General features: G+C 40.4%; 1 protein-coding gene across 9 annotated transcripts in view; it reads right to left on the bottom strand.

Annotated features, from left to right (window-relative positions):
* The window catches only part of LOC109557314 (phosphatidylcholine translocator ABCB4), a 201,519-nt gene that overhangs the window by 44,299 nt on the left and 131,938 nt on the right, over positions 1-25,282 (bottom strand). For 2 of the 9 annotated variants that reach the window (XM_070787626.1, XM_070787627.1), the window contains exons 3-12: positions 24,575-24,629; positions 20,820-20,970; positions 14,456-14,513; positions 13,016-13,207; positions 11,301-11,472; positions 8,806-8,930; positions 4,419-4,590; positions 2,251-2,364; positions 624-734; positions 284-409 (exon numbers count right to left, since the gene is read on the bottom strand). The exons of 2 other annotated variants lie outside the window; for them this stretch is intronic. In XM_070787626.1, coding sequence (XP_070643727.1) covers positions 284-409; positions 624-734; positions 2,251-2,364; positions 4,419-4,590; positions 8,806-8,930; positions 11,301-11,472; positions 13,016-13,207; positions 14,456-14,513; positions 20,820-20,970; positions 24,575-24,629 — 1,276 coding nt within the window. 5 more of the 9 variants (XM_070787628.1, XM_070787630.1, XM_070787631.1 and 2 more) reach the window with 4 other exon arrangements.

The raw sequence follows: 25,282 nt of genomic DNA, 5'->3' as shown, positions 1-25,282 counted from the left end.
GGTGGTTTGGACGACTATTTTCCAGTGACATAGTAGATTATGAAAAGCTTAGTTGGAACAGAGGAGAGCATTGTCTAGCTTCTTTGAATTTTATCATCTTGACTACATTTGTCAAAATATCCCAAGGGTTTGAAGATCTTATCCAGATGCATTGCAATTCCATAGCCGTTTTCTTTTTTTAACCAAAATTGGATTCACATGCAAATATGTTACCAAAAAATTTTTCTAAGGGCTATTTGATACCCAGCTTCCCATTTTGAAGAGTGGGGTTCTTCCCACTTACACTCCCCACATCAGGGTCATACAGCCTCTGCACCAGCTGGACTACTGTGCTCTTCCCACAGCCGCTGTTCCCAACCAGGGCCACCGTCTGCCCGCTCTCTACCTTCAGGTTGAGGCCCTTCAAGATCTTTAAGGGAAGAGAGAAAAAGAGTGCACTTCACATCAAAAGCCTGAAAGAGAAGTAATCTGACTCAATTTTAAATTTGGAAAAATAGTATTAAATAAGGGACTATAACCCCCAAAGGAAAAGGCACATACATATCAAAATAATAGAGACTGTGGATTCCTGAAGATGATTAACAATCTAAATTAGGAATCCCTATAAATATAACTTATAATACCTGGACATCAGGCCGAGCAGGATAAGAGAAATGAACATCTCTGAACTCCAAATTCCCTTTGATGTTGTCTGGTTTGTGTCCTCTCTCTGAAAAACTGTCAATTTTAGGATCCTAAACAAAACAAAATTCAATGGCTATTCCATCATAGGACAAACAATTGCATTTTTAAGGAATAGGCCTCAGCAATGCCAAAAACAGGACCCAGAAAAGCATAATTCCCTTCATGTGAGTCAGAACCCAAGTTGAAGACTGTGTGTGTGTGTGTGTGTGTGTGTGTGTGTCTGTATGTTTGTGTTTATGTGTATAAGGAAGTATTCCTTCTCTGAAAATAGGTTTCTCTTAAAAAGTACATAAGGGATATATTATTTTCATTTCATATGATATTTCACTTTAAGTTTCTGGCATATCATAAATTTTCTAAATGTACATTCCTACAACTGCAATTACAAAATATACTATAATTGATATATCCAGGTATTTCAGCATTTAGTGAAAATTAGCTTATTCCTAAACAATAAGTGTGATGGACTAGATTGAGAAAATTGAACAATTGGTTAGGGACAAGTTAGTTTGGAATGATGTAAATTTTCAATATATGCAGAAGCTGACCAATTTTCTCATGACTTAGATTAATGAAACAGCAATTGCTTGGACTAGACAATTACATTTCAGTTAGCTAGTTAACATTTTCTCTGTGTAAATGCAGAGACCACCTTTAATGTGTCAAAATGATTTTCTTTATTTCACTTCAGTCAGGATAACTTATGCAATACAATTGATTCAAAATTATATCATATATACAGTGACCATTTTTTTTTTTTGAGAGAGGGAAACCCACAGCAAAACATACTATCAATTTTGGTCCACCAATCATTTTTCCATCCACTCATCCTGTCTACAAAGCATAATGTTCTCAGTCTGGCTACAAAATGAAAGAGAAAAGGAGAAAAACTAGGAAGACAAACATCTTTGCTTTGAACTCTAGTAATAACACACTAGTTCAGATGCACTTTCCCAAATGAGATCAGTGCTGTTTGATTAAAGATAAGCATTCAGAAATATTTTTTCTTTAAAATAAAGTTTATTGGAGAGAGAATTCTTTTTTTTTTTTAAAAAAAACCTGTTCTCCTTTATAAAAGTTCTTAGCACTTTCTGCCTTTTATTCCCCAATTGGCTAACTCAAAACTTAAATTTATTAAACCCTAACTTGAGGCAGGCACAGTAATAAGCACTCCTAACCTCATTTATTCCTCACTTGAAATCCCATTTCTATTCTTTATTATTATTTTGTATTGATTCTTTAATTTGGAACCAGTGTGAATGTTACAAATAGTCAAGTGTAGGCTTAACCAAAAAAAGTTTCCTCATCAATTAGAGCTGGTTTTGATTACTGATCTTGGGATCCTGTGAGTTCTCAGACTCAGAATATAATGCAAATAATTAACCTTGAAAAAGAGGTATTTTTTTCAAACTTTCACAAATATTCAAAAGAGGCATTTGCTTTTATTCATTAATAAGCAGAAGTTTTTCATGTTACTTAATTTTTACAGGACATTTAACATAAAGCCAGATTTAATTATCCAGGCCTCAAAAAATTTTTCAGCATTAAAAATAATAAATGACTCACGCTATCAATAATAGCAAAGATTGCATATGCTGCTCCTCTCGCATTGGCAAAAGCATCAATACAGGGAGCGGCCTGTCCAATGCTGAAGGCGCCGATCAGGATTGAGAAAAAGACCTGAGCAAAAGAACACAAGGGAAAGTCACATGTCCCATTCCAGTGTCCACTGTCATCTCACACACATGTGTTTGGAACACAGGCCACCAAAGCGTCAAGATTAGGTCAATCCCTTGAAAATTTTTTTCAGCACAAGAGCAAAATTTACAAGGTAAATTTTGTTGCACAAATGGGTTTCTTCAACCTCAAAAATATTTTTTCATCTATCTTGTCAAACTATTGGTTGTTCTTCTCCTGGGCTTAGACAAAATGACAAAGATTTTTCAAATCTGTTGCCTTGATTCTGAAGCCATTGCCACCAGAGGAAAATATTTTCTGTCAGTATTATTCAGTACTAAATTATTTTCTCTAACTATGCATGGAATTACACACAATGTTCAAAATGAAACAAGGTAGATTCTGGCCCCATATAACTTTCCTTAAAAAGTGCCATGTTTTATATATATATATGTATATGTATATATATATACACACACACATTTTGATAAGATTTTTAACATTAAAAAGTAACAGTTCATGCATTATAAATCACATCTGTGTGCATTAATTAATAATTCCTCTACACAATTAGTCTGTACTATAGCACACAAACTTAACACATTTCCCTTCATTTTTTTTTCACTAGGAAAACAAATTGATACAGAAAAGTCAAGACCGTAGTTTCAGGAATCCAGGTTATTAGCATACATTAACTGAGAAAAACCTAAATGAAGAGAAATGACTCCTTTCTCTCTGGGCATGGTGAAACATCTACTTATAGTTTGGCTTTTCTCAGAAGATGACAAATAACAATAATGCTTAACATACCAGAACTCAAATATCTATCTACTATCTGCAATACAGAGAAGGACCAGCAAGAGAGCAAAAAAAAAGTCCCTACCAGAAGCAATGCTACAAAGTTAACACACTCGAGTTCTTGGTCTTTATGAAGAGGCCATCACTGGGCTCCCTGCATCATGGGAGTCACTCTGCTCCCCTATTTGGGAGAAGTCACTGTCTACACCCAACAAATGGGGAGACCAGGCCAGAGAGGATGAATGCCAGAGTCATTCTCAATCTCCCCACTTTGTAAAATTTAGCAAATGAGGACGTAAAGAGAGGCGGAGTGCTTCTAAGCTGACAAGGAGAGGGGACCAACATGAGAAAAAACAGACTCTGCAGCGATGAAACCTCATCCAGCCAAACAGCCCTCAACACTTCAATGGGGGTCTGAAGGTACCACTCTAGAGAACATTCTGAAATGATAAATTTCCATAATGCCCCTAAGTCATCATCAAGGGGTCAAACTGTGTTCCATGTCCTCTGTTTAGAAAGACAGGCAAGTGCAGGTTTTAAAACATGGCTAGTTGAATGGTTACGTGTTGTCCTGACCATCACTGACATGGAAAGAAGGTCGCAATATGTTGCTAGTTTATAAAAAAATTTACAAAAAGATATGCATAATGCAATTTAGGTTTCAAGAGAAAAAAACCCATATACAGAAAATAATCTGGAAGATAAACACCAAAAGTTATCATTAAGTGTATATGGATTTTTAGATCATAAGTAATTCTAATTTTAAGTAATTTCTAATTTTTAAAAGTATTCTAATCTTTTGTATAACTAGTATGTATAATTTTTCTAATCATAAAATGAACCTATTTTCATTTCGTAAAAGAAAAAAAGACTAAAATCACTTTTCATCTTGTATTTGGATAGCCAATATGATACAAATTCAATGTTCTTTCATAGTATGACCTATGTATAATAATGTCTACTTTTTTATGTAATGAAAATCACAGGCACAATGAAGATGGTACCAATTGATATTTGTTCATTAATAAATTCTTTCCATCTTTCTTTATATGCTCCATATGTTTCTCAATTGGTCTAACCACTTGTGATGCTCTGTGTATTCTAGAAGCCCAGCTCTGCCCACAGGACTGAGCAAAGATATGCCATAAGTAAAAAGGTTAGAACCATGGTTCATCCTTCAAAAAGGAGGAAAATGAAAGAAGAGGTAGATAGATAAACAATTTTTCAGATTTGTCACAAATATTAGGAAAACAACTTACTGTAATTGCATTTCCAATAGTGTATTCTTTGGCTATAACTAGAGTGGATCCATACCAGAAGGCCAGTGCATACGATGCATATATTAGCAGGAAGGCAGTGCCCATAGAAATGTTTGCTGAAATAGCTTTTTTAATTCCAATCCTTTTGGCATTTTCTAGATGTTTCTGATACCTACCAGAAAATGAAGGGGGAAATATGATAGTAAGAATCCATGAAAGTGAAAGTGAAGTTGCTCAGTTGTGTCTTACTCATTGTGACCCCATGGACTGTACCCTACCAGGTTCCACCGTCCGTGGAATTCTCCAGGCAAGAATACTGGAGTGGATTGTCATTTCCTTCTCCAGGAGATCTTCCCAACCAAGGGATTGAACCCTGAGAATACATAATCTTAGCAATATACCCCTCCTGGACAGCTAGAGGTTTAAGGGACAAAAACCATCAACCAAGAAACCCATGGAGACACCCAGCTTCCCAGGAACTGAACCAATGCAGGGTCAACCTGGACCAGATCCCATCTGAGCCTTTTCTCTACTGGCCTGGACCCATCTCCCTCAGTCCCCACAAGTCCCAGCAATGTTCCCATAGCTGATCCAGGACTGAACTCCCAACCCTGGGAGAACCTCACCATCAACCTTCATGGCCAGCATCACAAGTCAAGGTTAAGGAGGAAGAAGAGAAACCAAGCCCACCAGGAGTGACACCAAAATGTAAACTGCAAACACTATTTGGGACTCTTAAAGCAGTTATATTCTCAAGACAGGCTAATTTATCTTCTCTGCTGTCCCACTGGGTGAAAGCGAAAGTGTTAGTCACTCAGTAGTGTCTGACTCTTTTCCATCCCACGGACTGCAGCCCACCAGGCTCCTCTGTCTGTGGGATTCTCCAGGCAAGAGTACTGGAGTGGGTTGCCATTTCCTCCTCCAGGGGAGCTTCCTGACCCAAGGACTGAACCTGGGTCTCCTGCACTGCAGGCGGATTCTTTACCATCTGAGCCACCAGGGAAGCCTTACCCCATTGGGAAAGGGATGGGAATTCTATCTGTTTGTGTACTTATACTCCAGTCTTTGCCTTTTTGCTTCGCTTTGGTCTCTGTTTTGTTCTGTTTTTGATTAAGCCAGGGTATAGGGTATAAAGAGGTCACTACTTATGGGATATAGTTTCTTACTCTACTTTTTTAGATTTTACTTGCATCACTTGTAAAATGGAATTACTTTTTAAAAATTGAAGTACAGTTGATTTACAGTGTTGTGTTAGTTTCAGATGTACAAAGGGATGCAGCTACACACACACACACACACACACACATGTATTCTTTTTCAGATTCTTTCACCTTACAGATTATTACAATATATTGAGTGTAGTTCCCTGTGCTATACAGTAGGTCCTTGTTGCTTACCTGTTTTATAGAGTAGCGAGTATATGTTAATCCTAAACTCCTAATTTCCCCTCCCCTCCTTTTCCTTTTGGTAACCATAAGTCTGTTTTCTATGTCTGTGAGTCTGTTTCTGTTTTGAAATAAGTTCACTTGTATCATTTTTTCCAGGCTCTGTATTATCATAGGATATTTGTCTTTGTCCGGCTTACTTCACTTAGGATGACATGCTCTAAGTCAATCCATATTGCTGCAAATGGTATTATAAAATGGAGTTACTAATGCCTACCTTGCTAGATGACTGTGAGGTTGACAGACAATGTCAGAAAGTTGTTAGAACCGTGCTGGCACATAGTTGGCAAAATCTGATAAATCCTATTTTTATTATTGCTTTTGTTTTAGAATTTAATTTCTTCCTAGATACCACTCATTCTATTGTAACCATAATTTTAAATATTAAGTAAAATCCATTATTACTGGCTTCTGGGATTTGACATACAGGTACACATGTCTAGAATGGTTCTGTTAAATAACGATGATTTTTCCATCAATTTCAGTTAAGCCTTTCATTCCATGCTAGATGCAGAGAGTGTATAAAATTTAATTTTGGCTCCTTAAAGTCACAAAAGAAAAAATGCACTGGATGTACAATGAAACTTATATCACATCCATTAGAATGTTTCTAACAAAAACAAACAACATCATATCTTTTTTAGTTTAACCAAATAAGATGCTGAGAATTTATTCATTTTTTAAAATGCATCCAGCCACCCAAAATTATATCTTTTAATTACTTAAAGCACCTAACTCTCCAGTGTTCTTTCCTCAGTGTTCAGCCACGCACTGACTTAGCAGAGCTGCATCCCTGGGGAGACAGCTGGCACCCCACGCCCAGTGCTGTGCTGAATCCCAGGTGGCCCGGCTGCAAGGTGCGGGCAGGGAGGTTTATATCAGCCCCAACATGACATGGATTCTGGGGACAAGGATGGACATGCTGTAATTACCTTCGCTTAGATGGCTTGCCTTTTGCAGCTAATGGAGCGGCACTGATTACACTCACATCCTGAGGTGTGTGGGCTATTGTGTGCAGGAAGCAGCAGTGAGAGAGAAAAAGGAAGAGGTTAGAGAACCAGGCACAGGTTGGCTGTCAAGAGGACTTAAGGAATAGAAAAACAGAAAATGAAAAAGAGGGGAGTGGGGAACCTTTGCTTTCAAGGCTGGAGAATTTCCAGAGAATTTCCCTTTCATAGAGTCGGGGGTATCAGGAGTCCCGCAGAATGGCAAAAGAAAATATTTTACATGGAGTCATACTTCAGTTATATTAGGGTATGTTATTATTTAAAGAAAACTGGTTGGAGAATTGAATAGCCTTTATTAGGGGGTTTGTTCTGGCCCATACATTTTTGTCTATCAACTCCCCTTAGAGCAGAGGCACTCGACCTGGAATCCCTGGTTAAGGAATTTGACCAGGGAAAAACTTACACTTTTAACTTTGCTAACCCCTAACCAAAATTCAGCATTTCCTTCGATTATCAGTGCAGGCAACAAGCCTCTGTAGGGTCAGCAGTAACTGTGAATGTGTTGCCAATAGAAATCCCAGATCATTTTCATATCATGTTCTACTTTTTACAGATATCTTGAAATACATTTTACCCACAGACCTACTTGGAATTACAGTAGGTATTAGACCTATAGTTAGTTCTTGATATTCAATAGGTTAAAAATAGAGGCATGGATTTCAGTTCAGTTCAGTTCAGTTGCTCATTCATGTCCGACTCTTTGTGATCCCATGAATAGCAGCACACCAGGCCTCCCTGTCCATCACCAACTCCCGGAGTCCACCCAAACCCATGTCCATCGAGTCGGTAATGCCATCCAACCACCTCATCCTCTGTCGTCCCCTTCTCCTCCTGCCCTCAATCTTTCCCAGCATCAGGGTCTTTTCAAATGAGTCAGCTCTTCGCATCAGGTGGTCAACGTATTGGAGTTTCAGCTTCACCATCAGTCCTTCCAATGAACACTCAGGACTGATCTCCTTTAGGATGGACTGGTTGGATCTCCTTGCAGTCCAAGGGACTCTCAAGAGTCTTCTCCAACACCACAGTTCAAAAGCATCAATTCTTCGGCACTCAGCTTTCTTTATAGTCCACCTCTCACATCCATACATGACCACTGGGAAAACCATAGCCTTGACTAGACGGACCTTTGTTGGCAAAGTAATGTCTCTGCTTTTTAATATGCTGTCTAGGTTGGTCATAACTTTCCTTCCAAGGAGTAAGTGTCTTTTAATTTCATGGCTGCAATCACCATCTGCAGTGATTTTGGGGCCCAGAAAAATAAAGTCAGCCACTGTTTCCCCATCTATTTGCATGGATTTATTGTATCACAACTTTAAAAATGTTTTGATGATTGTGCCTCACTATAACTGGTTTCCTGTGTAAGCCTACGTATTTTGTTTTAGGCATTTAAAATCATTATTCTAAGAAGAAGTCCATAGATTTCATCAGACTTTCAAAGAAGTCCATGGACTATAAAAAGTTCAGAAAGTATAAGTGTTAGTCACTCACTCACATCCAACTCTTTGCGACCCCATGGACCGTAGCCCACCAGGCTCCTCTATCCATGGGATTCTCCAGGCAAGAATACTGGAGTGGGTTACCATTCCCTTCTCCAGGGGATCTTCCCAACCCAGGGATGGAACCCAGGTCTTCCACATTGTAGGCGGATTCTTTACCATCTGAGCCGCCAGGGTAGCCAAAAATGGTCAGAACCCTGCTGTAAAGTCTGACAATCTCCAGCCATCAATAAAGGGTGAATATGTTTTGTGGGTAAGGGGTTTATATTAGGCAAAGGAAAGCCGTAGACACGTGTGCATGCCTGTGTGCTGTAAGTGTCTTCAGTTGTGTCTGACTCTTTGTGACCGTATGGACTGTAGCCTCATACCACAAAAGAATAAGTAGCAAAATGTAATAAAAGTGAGTTCTTTGAGCCAGTGGACAAAGGACCTTCCTGACCTCTCCAGCTCTCTCTTCTGGCCCCCAAAAGCGATCACAGTCCTGATGGCCCCCAGAGCTTCTTCCGCCACGGCACCTGCTTTTGCGTATGCAGCCAGTTCTTTGTCACTAAACGCTGAGAGTATCTGGAAAGAAGACAAACACATGACTTTCAAATAGGGAAAAAAGTTAAAAGACACTCTGATCAACTCTTCAACTTACTTTTTCTTCCCAAACACTGCCCTTTACCAAACACCGTAGATATGAAGCAAACATCACTCAGTGTACCACATCCAACAGCTTCTTCCATTCCCCTACAAAGGCCAGGTGTGATCTGCCTTAATGAACTCCTCCCCAGGGAAGTTGTAAATAGCTCTAGGCAGGAAAAAGCTGTCTACATCTACTACTATTTTCTCTCTATTGATTTCTCTGTCTTCATCTGTCATGCCACTAACCTTAAACAAATCATCCCCATGCTCTGCTTGTCTCCAGCCCTAGCACAATTTCTTTTTTAAAAAAATTTTTGGCCACATGTAGAACCTTAGTTCCCCGAACAGGGATTGAAATGGCACCCCTTGTAATGGAAGGCATTAGCCACTGGACCACGGGGGAAGTCCCCCTTTCAAATCTTTTGATCACACAATACTTCACCTAACTTGTTGGTTCTTTTCATAGATCAAAGATGTAGAAATAAAGAGTAAGTCATTAACAAATGACCAGATCTCTTCCCTAGCTTCCCCTTCAGTAATCTCATGAATAAACTGTGTAAAGAGATAGCATTTAAAGAAAAATCACAAGAAGTTGCACCTACTCATTGGTATGCATGATGGGGAGTACTGTAGACTCTGACCCTCTGTTACGATGATTAACTGAGATGCTTTCCTTTGCCCCTTTAAAATATTTCATGAGTAACAGAATCTTTGGAGATCTTGGAATCTTTGGAGGTTTTTGGTGGACACTGAGTCCACCACCTCCCCCAGATTGCCAGCATTCTGATTAAAAGCAACTTTCCTTTCTACCAGCTTTTGCAAGTAATGATTTTTTTCAAGCAGCTAGACTTGATTCAGTAACAGAGTGAGGAAAAGAAAGGCACATATAATTCACTAGATAGTGTTTTGGGTAATAGTGTTGAGTTCCACATCTACTACCTTTTTTTCTCTGTTGATTGCAAACTAAACTAAAATCTTACTGCTTGGAAAGGATTCACCATCCTTATTATTATTGTGTAATGATTTTTAATCACTTTGAAAACCACATTTCCAGATACTACTCACGGATAGTCTACTGAATGATAAGATGGCTAAACAAGACGCTGCAGGAGAAAGCTAAAGGAAGAATCGAAACACAAGAGACGCCAGTCGTCTATTAAGTAAATAATCAACCCCAAAATGAGCAAAAATTGCCAGTAAAATTTCTCAACCCTGGAGTGTTGGCTGAAATGGAACAGGTTATGTGGATGTTACTGCAAGACAAAATTGGCAGAGTGCCATGTAACCATCACAATTAAACAGAAAATCCAAACTTAGTTAAATGTTTGATATTCATGCAATAGTTTGAAGTTATGTTATATTTTTAAATTGGGCTTCCCTGGTGGCTCAGATGGTAAAGAATCTGTCTGCAATGCAAGAGACCCAGGCTTGATCCCCGGATCAGGAAGATCCCCTGGAGAAGGGAATGGCAACTCACTCCAGTATTCTTGCCTGGAAAATCCCAAGGACAGAGGATCCTGGCAGGCTGCAGTCCATGGGGTCGCAAAGAGTCAGACACGACTGAGTGACTAACTGAGCGATGTAACTTTTAAATTATGTTTCCTTAAATAGGGACATAAAGATTTATGTAATTTAAATTACTATGCCAGGAGATTTACCCAAAGTAATAACAATAGTGCAGGGACTTCCCTGATGGTCCAGAGGTTAAGAATCTGCCTTCCAATGCAGGGGACAGGGGTTCAACCCCTCATCAGGGAACTAAGATCTCACATACCACTGAGCAACTGAGCCTACCCACCACAATTATAAAAAAAATCTGTGCACCGCAACTAGAGAAACCCGTGCAGCACAACAAAAATCCCATGTGCCACCACTAAGACCTGATGCAGCCAATAAATAATCATACAAAATAAAAATAATCAATAATATTTTATTGATTTTAAAACAAGTAAAAAAAAAATAAGAGTGCAAAAACTGTAATTGAGGCAATAACTGTGATGTTTTCGTTTTTTGGCCATGCAGCATGTGGGATATTAGTTCCCTAGCCAGGGATCACACCCACATCCCTTGCATTGGAAACTCAGAGTCTCAACTACTGGACTACTAGATAAGTCCCGTATCTGACATTTTGAATCACATTAAAAATAATCTTCCCTATTAGAGCACCATATTAACCACAACCTTCTGCACGCAGTTTCGAATGACATTTAACATAGATCTGCACAACATGTAACCAGAATCCTGCATCTTGAAGATAACTCTATCTGTGTCAGTTAACACATATGGTCATGCCCATGTTTCACATACCTTTGCCCAAACAGCTGTAGAGAGTCCCAGGATAGGGCTGATGGCCATTATCACAAGAGTGAGCTTCCATCCTCTGATAAACCCCACTATGAATCCTGCAAAAAACGTGGCTATTGCTTGAAAGAACATTCCAACCTTGTCACCAATTCCTTCACTGATTTTGGAGATGTCACTAAAAAAGATCACACCTAAGTGGTTACAGGCAGGAGGTCTTCAGTCAGAAACGTGAAGCAAACATCTAACCAACACAGACACAGGCAAAGCTCGTTCAGATGCCCGCAAGCCCCTCTCGCAGTCTTAGCCTCTTGAATGACACTTTCCCCACCTAAAAACTGTACAAAGGAAGAAATTCAGGATTAGTTCACACTTCTGGGAAGTTAGTATCATTAAAAGTTGATGCTGTTCAGTTAGTTAATCCTATTAGAGAAGGATTAGCATTTTGCACATATGTCTCAATTTGTTTGAAAGTAGGAATAAGGAGGCAGTGGCAACCCACTCCAGTACTCTTGCCTGGAAAATCCCATGGGCGGAGGAGCCTGGTGGGCTGCAGTCCATGGCGTCACGAAGAGTTGGACACGACTGAGTGACTTCACTTTCACTTTTCACTTTCACGCATTGGAGAAGGAAATGGCAACCCACTCCAGTGTTCTTGCCCAGAGAATCCCAGGGAGCCTGGTGGGGTGCCATCTATGGGGTCGCAGAGACTGAAGCGACTTAGCAGCAGCAGCAGGAATAAGGAAGGGCTCCTTCCTTCTACCGGTGGTGCTACTGTTAACCCACTCTGTTCTCAGTACAGCAGCCAGAGTGATCCTTTGGAAATGGAAGTCTGAACATGCTACTTCTCAGGTCAAAAATGTCCAGTGGCAGATCTGAAGTCCCTATGGAGGTCAACCAGGCCCAAAATGCCCTGATCCTCCTTCCTCTTGGACATTTGCTCACTACCCTCTCGCCAGGATCTCCAGCCAGAAAACGCTAATCATCTATCACCCACTGCTGGAACATAAGCAACAAGAGGCCAGAGATCTTTGCCTCATTCACTGTTAAATCACAAACATCTAGAACAGTGTTTAATAAGCCTTCAATTGTTTGTTGAATAAGTGAAGAGTCAACAAGAACTAAGAGAAGAAGTCTCTTTATGAATTCATTCAATTCCTGATTCACTCATTCATCCATCTTACTGGAGTGCCATCTTAATATCTGTCAGGCCTGTGATAAGGTCCATGAGAGAGAAACAAGTAAAGGATGTGAGTGTGTGTGTTAGTCCCATACGACTCTTTGGGACCCCATGGGCTGTATCCTGCTAGGCTCCTCTGTCCATGGGATTCTCCAGGCCAGAATACTAGAGTGGGTTGCCATCTCCTTCTCCAGGGGATCTTCCCAACCCAGGGATAGAACCCGGGTCTCCTGCATTTGCAGGCAGATTCTTTACTGTCTGAGCTACCAGGAAGCCCCAAAGGATGTAAGCTCAGTACTCAAATACACCTACTTATATAACTGAGGCCAGGAAAAAAAAAAAAAAAAAACCTATCAGGTATGGAAAATGCACTGTGGCATAGGCTGTAACTGCTAGAGATGGCTATCAGATCATCTATTCCCAATATACACCAAATGTTTAATTGAGCAAACATTTTTTTCATTTAAAATCTTCCCTTGACAAGTTTGCACATAGCTAGTAGTTAATTTCTTTACGGACGTGTAGGTAACAACATACTTACTCTGTTAGCCGTGTATTGAGTTCAGTGATGTCACTGATGTCAAACCAGCCTATTTCTTGTCGTAGAATAGCATGAAAAAACTCTTGCCTAATTTTCTTAATCTGCCGGCCAGCTGCCAAAGTCCAAAATGAAACCTGTATATAGGCAGCAACAAGAACTCCAGCACCTAATCCTGAATAATAATATGCATATCTGGAAAACAATTCAAAAGTTTCTTTTAAATAGAGTCTTTATGCTTGCAAGAGAAATATGCAGAATTGGAAATTAATAAACTTACTGACAGATCACAAAGACCATGTAGGACATTATAACACATACAATTTTTTTTCTCTTTTCTGACATTATAATAGAACAGTGGCCAATCTGTCCACTTGAATTATCAGCCAAAGGTAAAATAAACTTGTGTGGTTAACTGCAAACATACAGTGGTGTTCATGAGTCACTTTTAAACCTACACTGATCATCTGTAGACACAATTTGACTCTTCCATAATTCACATTCTAGACTTGCATATCCTACTGTCTGAAAAGCTTCACCACATTGCAAATACAGGAATAAATAGGCTGAACATGCAAAATGGCTCTGAGTGTAAGTTTTTCCCATGTTGTTTACACAGAGAACAAAAAGCCCTCTTCCTGATTGGCAGAAGTTGAAAGAATTTTTAAAAACAATGCTAAAATGTTATGAATTCAAATCAACTCAGAGTGTAGTCGTAACTAAATTGGAGGGAGGTTAGTATCTTTAGAAATATAAATTCAATTTCATTACTCTCAAATATATTTTCGTTTCAGGCCGCTACGGCAACAGACAGCACTCACTTAAGTCGGCAACATTAATTGAAAAGTAAACACAAACATTATGTGACAGGCTTTGGGGATTTCTATTAAGAAGGTGAAGAAAGGGGGAAAATGCCGTAAATGACAGTATTAGATCAACAGACAAAACTGGAATTCAGATGGTAGACCGGGTCAAAGTACTGTATCAATATGAAATGTACTGAGGTTGATAGCTGTACTGTGGTTATGAAGAGAATGCCCTGTTCTTGGAACCAATCAAGTATTTATAAGTAAAGGAACATGCTCTGGGCAACTTACTTTTTAAAAAAATTATTTATTCTTTTGGCTGCCCTGGGTCTTCGTAACAGCATGTGGGATCTATTTCCTTGACCAGGGATCAAACCCAGGCCTCCTGCATTGGGAGGACAGAGTCTTAACCGCTGGACCACCAGGGAAGGCCCCTGCGCAGCTTACTTTAAATGGCAGGGGAGGGGGTATAAATGGAAACAATAGGATAAAGAGTCTAACAAAAGCTAGAGTATACAGGGATTCTTTGTACATGCTTATAACTCTTCATAAGGTTGAAATTATTTTCAAATAAAATATTTTTTAAAAGCACAGTATAAAGAAGTACATATGATATATACATATATTAGCCAATTACCTAGTCATTTCTTCTTCCAGAATTCTGCCTGGATTTAGCATTGCCAGTGAAAAATTCACTAAAAAATAAAAATAAAAAAAATAAGACATTTTTGAAAGGCACTGCCAGGTTTTTAAAATCTTTTTCTCTTTCCCTCACTCTCAAGTCACTCTTACCGTCTGGCCCACGTAAAGGGCCCTGGGGTTTAGGTCCATCGCGGGTCCAGTTGGGGAAGTAAAGCCCCCCCTCCCAGGTGCTGCCCCCCTACCAGAGGCCTCGGGCCTTTAGCAACACAGCTTCCTAGAGCAGCAGAGAGGAGCTGATGAAGGGTATACAGAAGGCAGAGGAAGAAAAAAGAAATGGTCCACATAGAAACACAGGATTTAACAGGCACTTTTTTCTTAGTGGTGCAAAGCACTTTACAGATACTTGCTTCTTTTGATTCTACATTACTATATGTGTGTGTTTCCCTTACATGCTTCCTCACAACATAAATAATGGAAAGTCTGAATTACATTCATGGCAAAGGGAGAAAAATTAAGACAAGAAAGATCACTGAGTTGCTCAAAGACAAGTCAGTGGATCACTGGTGATCCATCAGGGTCCTGCTTTCCTTGTCTTGGTTACTAGCCGTCCTGTAAACTGGTATGTTTAAAGCAGTATTAACTGGAAGGAAATGGTCTTTTACTTTGAACTAATTTTGATAAAAGTGTCAATGTGCCTTTTCTGGTTCACATGTTTTAGTAACAGCTAGGATCCAGTGAGCATTTATTATATGCTGGGCACTGTTCTGAATACTATACACGCATCACATGGTCTAATTTTCACAATTCCATAGGTAGGACTATACCGGTAGGGCTATATCATAAATTCCTGTTTTACAGATGAGGAAACTGAAGCTCAGGGATATAAGGTAACTCACCCAAAGTCACTCAGTTATGATAGTAAGTAGGCTGAGAGTCCTAACGCTCCTCATACAGCACCCGACACTATGCCACACCGACTGAGTCACGGGGTAATAGCTTATTTTCACTTCTTTAACAGACACAGAGTAAAACATAAAAAGAAAACAGCCCATACCTACTGCATTCACAGAGTAACAGGATACAGTGTTACCACGGCACTGATGGGAAAACACATTTACCATGATGCCCGGAGAGAAACTAGGCTTTGCTCCTTTATCACGGGCAAACAGCCCTGAGGTCACATTTTCTGGGTGCTGTGTTATCACGCTTATCTTCTTCCAAAGGGCAATGAGGTAGAAATTTATTTTAAATTTAACCTACCATCAGGATCAATTACCAGGCCTGTAGCCCGATGGTGGCATAATTTCTCCCTCAGGATTGCTCTTTCTGTAGATGTTCATAGCAAAGTGTTTCTGCTTATTGATCTAGCTCGTTATCAGCTACTAGGCCCTTGAGGAAGCAGACTCTATTTCACTTCTGTTCTCATCCATTCAGTTCTGTGTGCTCATTTGCTTCCTGAGTTCATAAATCTGGCACCTTCGATAGCTACGTTGGAAGTGTCTTTGGAACGAGAGGCAGACAAGCTGTGCAAAAGCTGAAGTATGTGCAGAAATCATTGTTCAAAACCACAGGAAACCTGCGGATCATGTGTACAGGGCTATTTTCCCCCTGAACTTAGAAAGCAGGTGAAATCTTAAAGTGACTTTTTCTCTCCTCCAACACCAATATTATAACTCAAACTGATCTTCCCTCCTAAGAAATAAAAATCTACATACATTACAAACTTGACCTGCTCCTTTCTCAGAGTCCCAGGCCGAGAATGGCAATCTAATTCTGGGTGAGCAACCCTAGAAGCCCTAAAGCCCCTAGGAAACCAAGTTTCTGCTGCCAGAGGACCAAGGTGTGACAAATGTGTATGAATGTGTTCCTTGAAGAGTCATGTGATGAAATCTGGAATGCTAGATCTGGAAATCTCACGGGATTCGATCTGGAGAAAGCCGCTATCTGGTCTTCCAGATGCTACATATTGGGCTTTAGCCTCACAAACAATCTTCAAGGAGTTACCTGGTTGAGTGGCTCACAGCACTGTCTGCCTGTTAGAATCACGTGGGGTGGGTGGAAAAATATATAGGTGTCCAATGGGGACGACAGAAGATGGTTGGATGGCATCACCGACTTGATGGACGTGTTTGAGTAAGCTCCAGGAGTTGGTGATAGACAGGGAAGCCTGGTGTGCTGCAGTCCATGGGGTTGCAAAGAGTCAGATACGACTGAGCAACTGAACTGAGGCTCCATCCAAGACCAGCTGAATCAGAACCTCTAGCTGAGTCTAGATGATAATCTAAAAATTGCTTCCAATTGACTTTAATATACCAGGATGGAGAACTCCTTCTCTATTCTGCCTAAATGCCTCCCATAGCAAAGAAATGGGAAATTCTAAAGCTGCTTTTTAATTTTAGAGAGTTCCCATATATTCCATACATTTTATAGATGAGGAAACAGAATCTAAGAGTGGTTGTTGCATTTCCAAGTTCTTACAGCTAGTTTGCCCTCAGTGTTTATGTTCCAGACACTTGACATAAGTCATCTCATTCCATTCCATCAGCAAGCCTACCTTTCAAAGGTGATAATAGTAGGGATTATAGAGGTTAAGTAATTTGCCCCCAGCTCAGGTACAGGCCTAAATAATAAATGCATCCCTTAAGGAACACTCAAAGAGACACTAAATAAGGAGTGCTGTCACTTTGAGTCTCAGAGTAAATCGATGTCTGCCTCCCTTGATTCGGTCCAGGACTTCTTTTATTAATATTACACAGAAACACTCAGCACAAGACAGAATTGGTGGATGTCCAGGCAGTTTTAGCAGTATGGGTAATAAGTCAAGGTAACTGGGGCTCAAAAATGTCTTTTCCTTTCATCTACGTGGCAATGCAAGGGCACGCAGGGTGTATCAATTTCTCCACACAACCTCCTACATTATTACAGCCACACAGACTTGGCATAAAACATCAAGTTCCTAATACTCTGTAGAAACCCTGTTTCCTATGACTCCATTCTTAAGGTTTGGATGTGGAATGTTTTACGCATAGTTTCTGCACAACTGAGTCATTGTGAGGGAACAACCTTGCCACGGAGACTTTATTCTGTTGACAAGGATGGAGTCTGTTCACAATAACTCATTGTCAGACCCTCTTGTGATTTAAACCTTTTTTTTCTCTTCTAACATTCTCGTCTCATTTGGCTCCCATTGAGTCTTGCTCTCCAAGAATCCAACAATTCTAAAGAAGAGACTCTAAACAAACATCATCTCGGTGAGACGAGCTAGCGAGCTCAGCTAGGGACACCTGAGGGCTCTACCAGCTCTCAACCCCCATGACTTTGGCTAAACTCTACAAACCTAAACATATCAAAGAGCTGTCTGGATTCAGAGTGAGCATGAAATGCAACAATTCGTTTTCTCCTAAGAGCCATGGGAATATTATTTGTACAAACCTGAAGAGTGGACACTGGCATTAATAACATTTGAGGGACTTCTCATTCCAAACCCTCCAAGACAATCAAGTTGCCTAACGACAAACGTGGCTGTAGGGAACCAAGTGTCATTTAATTCGGAGGTCACCGAAACAGCTGGCAACTCTGGTGAGTATATCACTCCAGCGGTCACAGGTCTGCAGGGGACTTGCTCGTGCCATTCCCCAGAAAGACCTTGAATTTGGCCCTGGGCACAGTACGTGGCACCTGTCTGCCATTCCAGCTTCAAAGCAATTTGGTTGCATAATTAGAAACACATTAAAAATAAGCAGACTGCCCCAAATAAGGAAGCTGTGGAATTACTCTGGTGTTAGCAAAAACCAAAACGGGACTAATAAAACTGGACCAAATGTCAACCTGCCTGGGATAAGTACATTGCATCCAGTTAAAAAAAATTAACTGTGATAAGATATACATTACCATCTTAACCATTTAAAGTGTATAGTTAAGTAGTGCTAAATATATTTACACTCTGGTAAAATCAATCTCCAGAACTTTTTCAGCTTCCCCAACTGAAACTATGCCCATTAAACAACTCCCCATTTCCTTATCCTCCACCCCCAGCTACCACTATCTTCTTTTCTGTTTCTATGAATTTGGCTACTCTAGACACCTCCTATAAGCAGAATAATTTGATATTTGTCTTCTTTCACTTAGCGTAATGTCCTCAAGATTCATCCATGTTACAGCAGGTGTCAAAATTTCCTTCCTTTTTAAGGCTTTTTAACACTCCATTGTATGTATGTAACAACTTTTGTTTATCCAGTCATTCAGCTGAGTTTTTAAAATCCTAAATTGAAGCCAGTTTTGATTGATAGATTCTAATATGGGCATCCTCCTGTTCTGTGTGTGTGTATTATACATCTATAAAGCTTATAAGAAGTAAAAGGAAAATAAAAATTCCTAGTTTCCTTAAAGACTTTTTAAACTATCCTATCTTACTCTTTACAATATTTGTGTTAAAGTTTTGGCCACTGGTCAAATACAAGTAATCCAGTTAAAACTTTCCCAGACACAATTTTTAAAGGAGAATGTACAGCACTTACATTGGCAGTATAATGTGTACAGTCATGAGCGTGGTATGGACGTAGAAAGACCTGAGTGAATTCTGCCCTAACGCTGTAAAATTTGGGGAGGTTATTTATTCTCTCCAAGCCTCAGTTGTCTTCATGTGTCACTGAGAATAAGACCTAGCACATGATACACACTATGAAAGATTTCTATTATTTTTGTTATAAAGAGGTTCTTCTCAGAGACAGTAGTACTAGAGAATAAATAAACTATTTTTGTAGGAGTGTGCTTTGACTATTCAAAGGATGCTTCTACTAGACATCTAAAAGGTATTAGTATTCATCAATATTCATGTAAAGAGATCCTATTGTATAAACTAAGCAATCATGTTCTTAGGTAATTACAACTAAGCCCTACAATGCTAACCAAATATGTAGCTCTCAACAGTGAACGCTGGAAACTCTTCCTGAGTGTCATCTAAATACAGTCTACTGCCTCTCAGGTGCCTCTACTGTGGAAGCTGCCTCTCCTTTATTAGCCATCTCCTTCACATCCCCCATCTGTGAGCAGCAGGGCTCCACTCGGTCTCCAGCTAGTGCCCGCAGGTCTCTAGGGAGGAACTGAGCCATCGTGCTGGGTAGAAAGCATGGCTATCTTCCTTTCTATGCTAAGTCTGTCTAATATGAAAATAACTTTGTCCATTGGAACCTCACTCCAATGCTGCTGACATAGCCCCTCGCACTGATGGCATTAACTTATGTGACTCCTTTGGCACTCCAGTAATTTTAGTCTTTTGGGAGAGTTTCAAAGCACATCATTCTCATACTGAATCCATTCACTCTTTAGTAAAGTGCTCTGTTAAGGAACAGTCAACCTTTTTGATCCAAATATTAGAGACAGAAAGTAGGTGTCATTTTAGCAAGAAGGATAGGAGAAAGGGGGAGGGGGAGGGGAAGAAGAAAAAATAAAAAACAGACCCACAAGCTGAGGACAGCTAAGAAGTATTGCCATGCCAACTGATGCATTTTGAAGCTGCTGCTGCTGCTGCTAAGTCGCTTCAGGCGTGTCCAACTCTGTGCGACCCCATAGATGGCAGCCGACGAGGCTCTGCCATCCCTGGGATTCTCCAGGCAAGAACACTGGAGTGGGTTGCCATTTCCTTCTCCAGTGCATGAAAGTGAAAGGTGAAAGTGAAGTCGCTCAGTAGTGTCCAACTTGTAGTGACCCCATGGACTGCAGCCCACCAGGCTGCTCCATCCATGGGATTTTCCAGGCAAGAGTACTGGAGTGGGGTGCCATTGCCTTAAGTAAAAAGTGAAAGTGAAGTCGCTCAGTTGTGTCCGACTCTTAGCGACTCCATGGACTGCAGCCTACCAGGCTCCTCCGTCCGTGGGATGTTCCAGGCAAGAGTACTGGAGTGGGTTGCCATTGCCTTCTCCTATTTTGAAGCTAGCTCATCAATAGTCATTAACTGAATGGACACTGTGCAGACATGCTCTGCTATGGTTCCACCATCCTCAAGCAGACTAACTTCCTTACTTTATTGAAATACAAAGCTTTCTGGAAATTTCCTTATTCTATACTTAAAGTCCAATAGCATACACTTATTTGTTGAAATTTAACTGATTATTTGAGGAATTTTACTGAGAATTTTAAAACTCCTTCTGTGATATCTGAAGCTACCCAGATGTCCAAACCATGAAGCAAGCAGATGATGAATAGAAAAATCAATTTCTAATCTTTCACTCAGTTAAATAAATGAATACATCTATCAGATCAGATCAGTTGCACAGTCGTGTCCGACTCTTTGCGACCCCATGAATCGCAGCCAGGAATATATCTATACATCTACATATCTTAATTAAAGAAATGCTTACCTGGAAGGGAGAAATTTCCTCCAGTATTAACAAATCTGTCAGTCATTTCTCCAAATACTATCATCATGAGGGGCAGACCTGATCCATGAGTTATGGCCATGATAGTGCCAAAAGACATAAATAATTTATCCTGCCAATCAGAGTATCGAAACTAAAAAAAGAAAGAAAAGAGAAGAATACTTAGTTTGTATAATAGAATTTCTCTTTTTTCACAGTGTATGTTCTTTGGATTTTTCTTTAAGGTCAGTAACCATTCCAAATAAATGTATTAGGGAAGAAAGAGAATTTCAATTCAAATCATTGACAGAGTAATTTCAAGATTCTATTCATTTTGTATCTGTGTGGAAAAAATTCTAATTTCATTTAATCAGTGTCTTATTTGGGTAAGTGATTGCAATATAATCAGAAGGGACTAAGATTTGGTTTCATTAAGAAATACTGTTCGCTCTTCCAGAGCTCCTGAGGTAGAAACAGCTAGGGGTTGATCTCATTTACATACACACACATAATACATCCTTTAAAAAGACATTCAGAATATTTCAGACAGAGAATTATAAAGGGTGGAGAGGGAACGGATATTCTGGGTTTTGAGGATAAGGCCCCTTTAAGAGGCTTAAGTTAGCTTTTTGGAAGACAGATCAATAGTGAAGGGCAAGAAACTTAAGGAGTGCCTGGGTGTGTGCTTTAGGGAAGTCTTGCTTATGGAGATGATACTCATTGTAGAATCTTGAAGGACAAGGGGGAATTAGCGAAGAAGAACTGGGGAATGCAGAGAAAGTGGGGGAGGTGGGGGCTTAGAACAGCAGGGTGACTGGAAACTACATGAGTCCTCAGGGAACTCCACGTGGTGGAATTTCTAAGCACACAGTACAGAGCATATTAGAGAGAGGTCTAAAAGGCCTGGTGGCCACACCAACTATCTTGGATTTAGTACCATCTACAGAGGGCTTCCCGGAGAAGGCAATGGCACCCCACTCCAGTACTCTTGCCTGGAAAATCCCATGGATGGAGGAGCCTGGTAGGCTGCAGTCCATGGGGTCGCTGAGAGTCGGACACAACTGAGCGACTTCACTTTCACTTTTCACTTTCATGCACTGGAGAAGGAAATGGCAACCCACTCCAGTGTTCTTGCCTGGAGAATCCCAGGGATGGGGGAGCCTGGTGGGCTGCCAGACGTCTATGGGGTCGTACAGAGTCGGACACGACTGAAGTGACTTAGCAGCAGCAGCATAGAGGGCTTCCCTGGTGGCTCAGCTGGTAAAGAATCTGCCTGCAATGTGGGAGACCCAGAGTCGATCCTTGGGTTGGGAAGATCCCCTGGAGAAGGGTAAGGCTACCCACTCCAGTATTCTGGCCTGGAGAATTCCATGGACTGAATAGTCCATGGTGTCACAAAGAGTCAGACACGACTGAGCAACTTCAACTTATCACTTATAGAGGGAAGTAGTTATACCAGTAAAGTGCACAACACTGAAGAACTAACCAGCCAATCAGTGTCATAATACTCCAAAAACCCTTTGTCCTTCACCACCTTTTTGAGTTCTCTCCAAATTCCCACTTTTTCTCCCCATTTCTGATTGACTGAAACTATGCCTCTCTCTCTGTTCTTCTTTCGTCCTCTGCCTTCCAGACTACATCTCCCGTCTCTCAGTTTTCCATTTCTATACTCTCCCCTCTGTCCCTCACATCTCTCTCATCTTTTTAACCCTTATCTCTGCCCATTTCCCCACCCCACTCCCTTTGGGGGACAAAGAAGGAACAATCATCAAGAGAATGGGTGATGAGTCAGGCTGGCAGATGGTCCTTGAGAGCGGAGGCTAAGTTAGAGGGAGTCACCATGCAGGGGCACCCTGAGGTTAAAGCATAAAGTCGGGGGGCGGTGTGCCAACTGCTCTCAGGGATTTCGAGAAGTTCGGTCTGGGAGACCAAATTCCATCATTAAACACAGGGCAAGCAAGAGTGTTGAGAGAGACAAAGGGTGGGAAGCCAGGTGGAGCTTGGAATGAAACAAGGCGGGCAGGTAAAGTCCAGAGCGGGTGGGGAAGGGCCCCTTAAATTGGCACAAAAGTGTCCCCAGGGTTCACCTTAGTGGCCGGAGGGGAAGGGAGATAGAGCACTTGAGTTTCTGGGCCACAGCTCAAGCACAGGAGCAAGCTGACATGCAGTGTTGTCTTCAAATATTTATGGGAAACTTCTGCTGCTGCTGCTAAGTCGCTTCAGTCGTGTCCGACTCTGTGCGACCCTATAGACAGCAGCCCACCAGGCTCCTCCGTCCCTGGGATTCTCCAGGCAAGAACACTGGAGTGGGTTGCCATTTCCTTCTCCACGTGAAACTGAGGAAAGTTTTAAATGCTCTTCATAGTACATTTGAAACTCATGTAATGTAATATATTCACTGCACCTCAATTAAAAAGTTTCTCATATTAATGAAACAAAATTTTATTGTCACCAAGCTTCAGTGAAAATTCCAGGAATTTCACAGTAATATCCTAAGTAACCTAGATCTGTTCTCAGTGGTTTTTCAACAAAAGAAGGCCTTTCTGTGTTGTGCTGTGCTTAGTCACTCAGTCGTGTCCGACTCTTTGCGACCCTATGGACTGTGGCCCGCCAGGCTCCTCTGTCCATGGGGATTCTCCAGGCAAGAATACTGGAGTGGGTTACTCCATGCCCTACTCCAGGGGATCTTCCCAACCCAGAGATCGAACCCAGATCTCCCGCTTTGCAGGTAGATTCTTTACCATCTGAGCCATCAGAGAAGCCTGAATGCCTAACTCCTATTAAAATGCAGTTTTATTCTGAACCTCAATCAGAACAGCAGCAAAAAAAATCTATTGAGAGTGAAAAAGATTACATTTATATTTAAGGTTAAACTTCCAAATTCAAATGAAAATTTCTGTTTCTACTTTAAGGTTTGTGACATTTTGTTTTCTGAAAGAGGCAGATTTAAAACCTTTGCATTAAAACCAGATTTAGTTTTACAAACAATTTAGTCTCTAAAGTACTGAATTGAAAAGATGTTACCCTTACTGAGATTTTTAAACACAAAAGTCACAAGCATAAGGGAGAAGAGAATGAAACTTAATAAACTGGAGATTTCAGATGACATGCTTTTTTTTTTTTTTTTTAACCAACTTCTTTGTTATCAAATAATGGCTGTCATAGTTTAAAACATATCCTATTCACCAAAAGTGGGCAAACATTTTCTTGGGTCCCCTCTCTAAGACATATTACAAATGAAAAACAGATTTGATTTCTTCCAAAAATATGTTGGCTTGCCCTGGACTGGTGGAAAACCACTGAGAATTATCATAAACATATCTGAATCTGTAATATTAACTTCATATTTAATCAGTTTCCCTGGAGTCCAATGTGAACATAGATTTTTTAAGCATTTACAATTTTCTGTAGTTAACAATCTCCTTGTACACAAGTTTATTTTAAGGTAAATTTGTGTGTGTGTGTGAGAAACAAGATACAGAGATGTATTTTTCTGAAATTAATTGGTTTGTATGGTGCTTCAAACACCAGTCCTAACTTCAATTTCCCGGTACACCAGTTAGCTCTGCTCTCCCAGCCAGCCTATCCCTACCTGCTTTATCATCCACCTTGAGAATGTGGGCCATTAAATACAATGAGCCAATCCAGGACATCTGCTGCTGCCTACAGACAAGCTTAAAGCACTTCTCACCACAGATCCAAGACATCAAACGTAAATGAAGGCAGAACTGATTCAAACTTAGTATTTCACAGCTTACCAATGTTAATGGTCCAATCAAATTTACTTTCTTCATTTTTTCCTTAGCTTGGCTGCTGTAAAAAAATATATATATATTTTTTATATATAAAAAATTTAAATTTTTGAATTTAAAAACTCTTACAAAATATTTCACAGTCAACTGAATATAAATTTAAGTAGTTGCCATATTTGAATATTATATTTTCAAATGTAAAAGAGTGATGTCCACAAACTGTCGAAATTATCCAGTTTAACACACGGTGTAAGGCAATGACCAAGTGCAAAGGTAACTGTCCAAGGCACTATAGGAATCTCTGGATAACCGGGGAATGGTCACCTGCCTTGCAGCACGCATGCACAGAAGGAAGATGACCATGTCAACAACGTCTGCAAGATCAGTTAATGCTTCATGTGCTAAAAAGGTACATATTGATCTAAAATTAGTAAAGGCCACTCTTCTGAATGATTACAGGGAGTGCTGTCAGGAAATCCTGTCAGCTCTACATTCAAAATACATCTGGAGTTCACTCACTCTTCGCCACTTTCATAACTATCCTAACAGCCCAGAGAACTCCTGCCTTGTTTCTCCACTTCCGCTTATGCCCACTTCAGTCTATCCACAACACGATACTCAGAGTCATCATTTAAAAACACAAGTCACAGGCTTGCTAAAGAGGAGGAAGAGGCAAGGGACGGATTGGGAGTTTGGGATTAGCAGATGCCAGCT

The sequence above is a fragment of the Bos indicus genome, chromosome 4 (genome assembly GCF_029378745.1).
Source record: "Bos indicus isolate NIAB-ARS_2022 breed Sahiwal x Tharparkar chromosome 4, NIAB-ARS_B.indTharparkar_mat_pri_1.0, whole genome shotgun sequence".
In the NCBI taxonomy this organism is placed as follows: Eukaryota; Metazoa; Chordata; class Mammalia; order Artiodactyla; family Bovidae; genus Bos; species Bos indicus.
The sequence above is the reverse complement of the archived record's forward strand: the minus strand, read 5'-3'. Positions and strand labels throughout refer to the sequence as shown.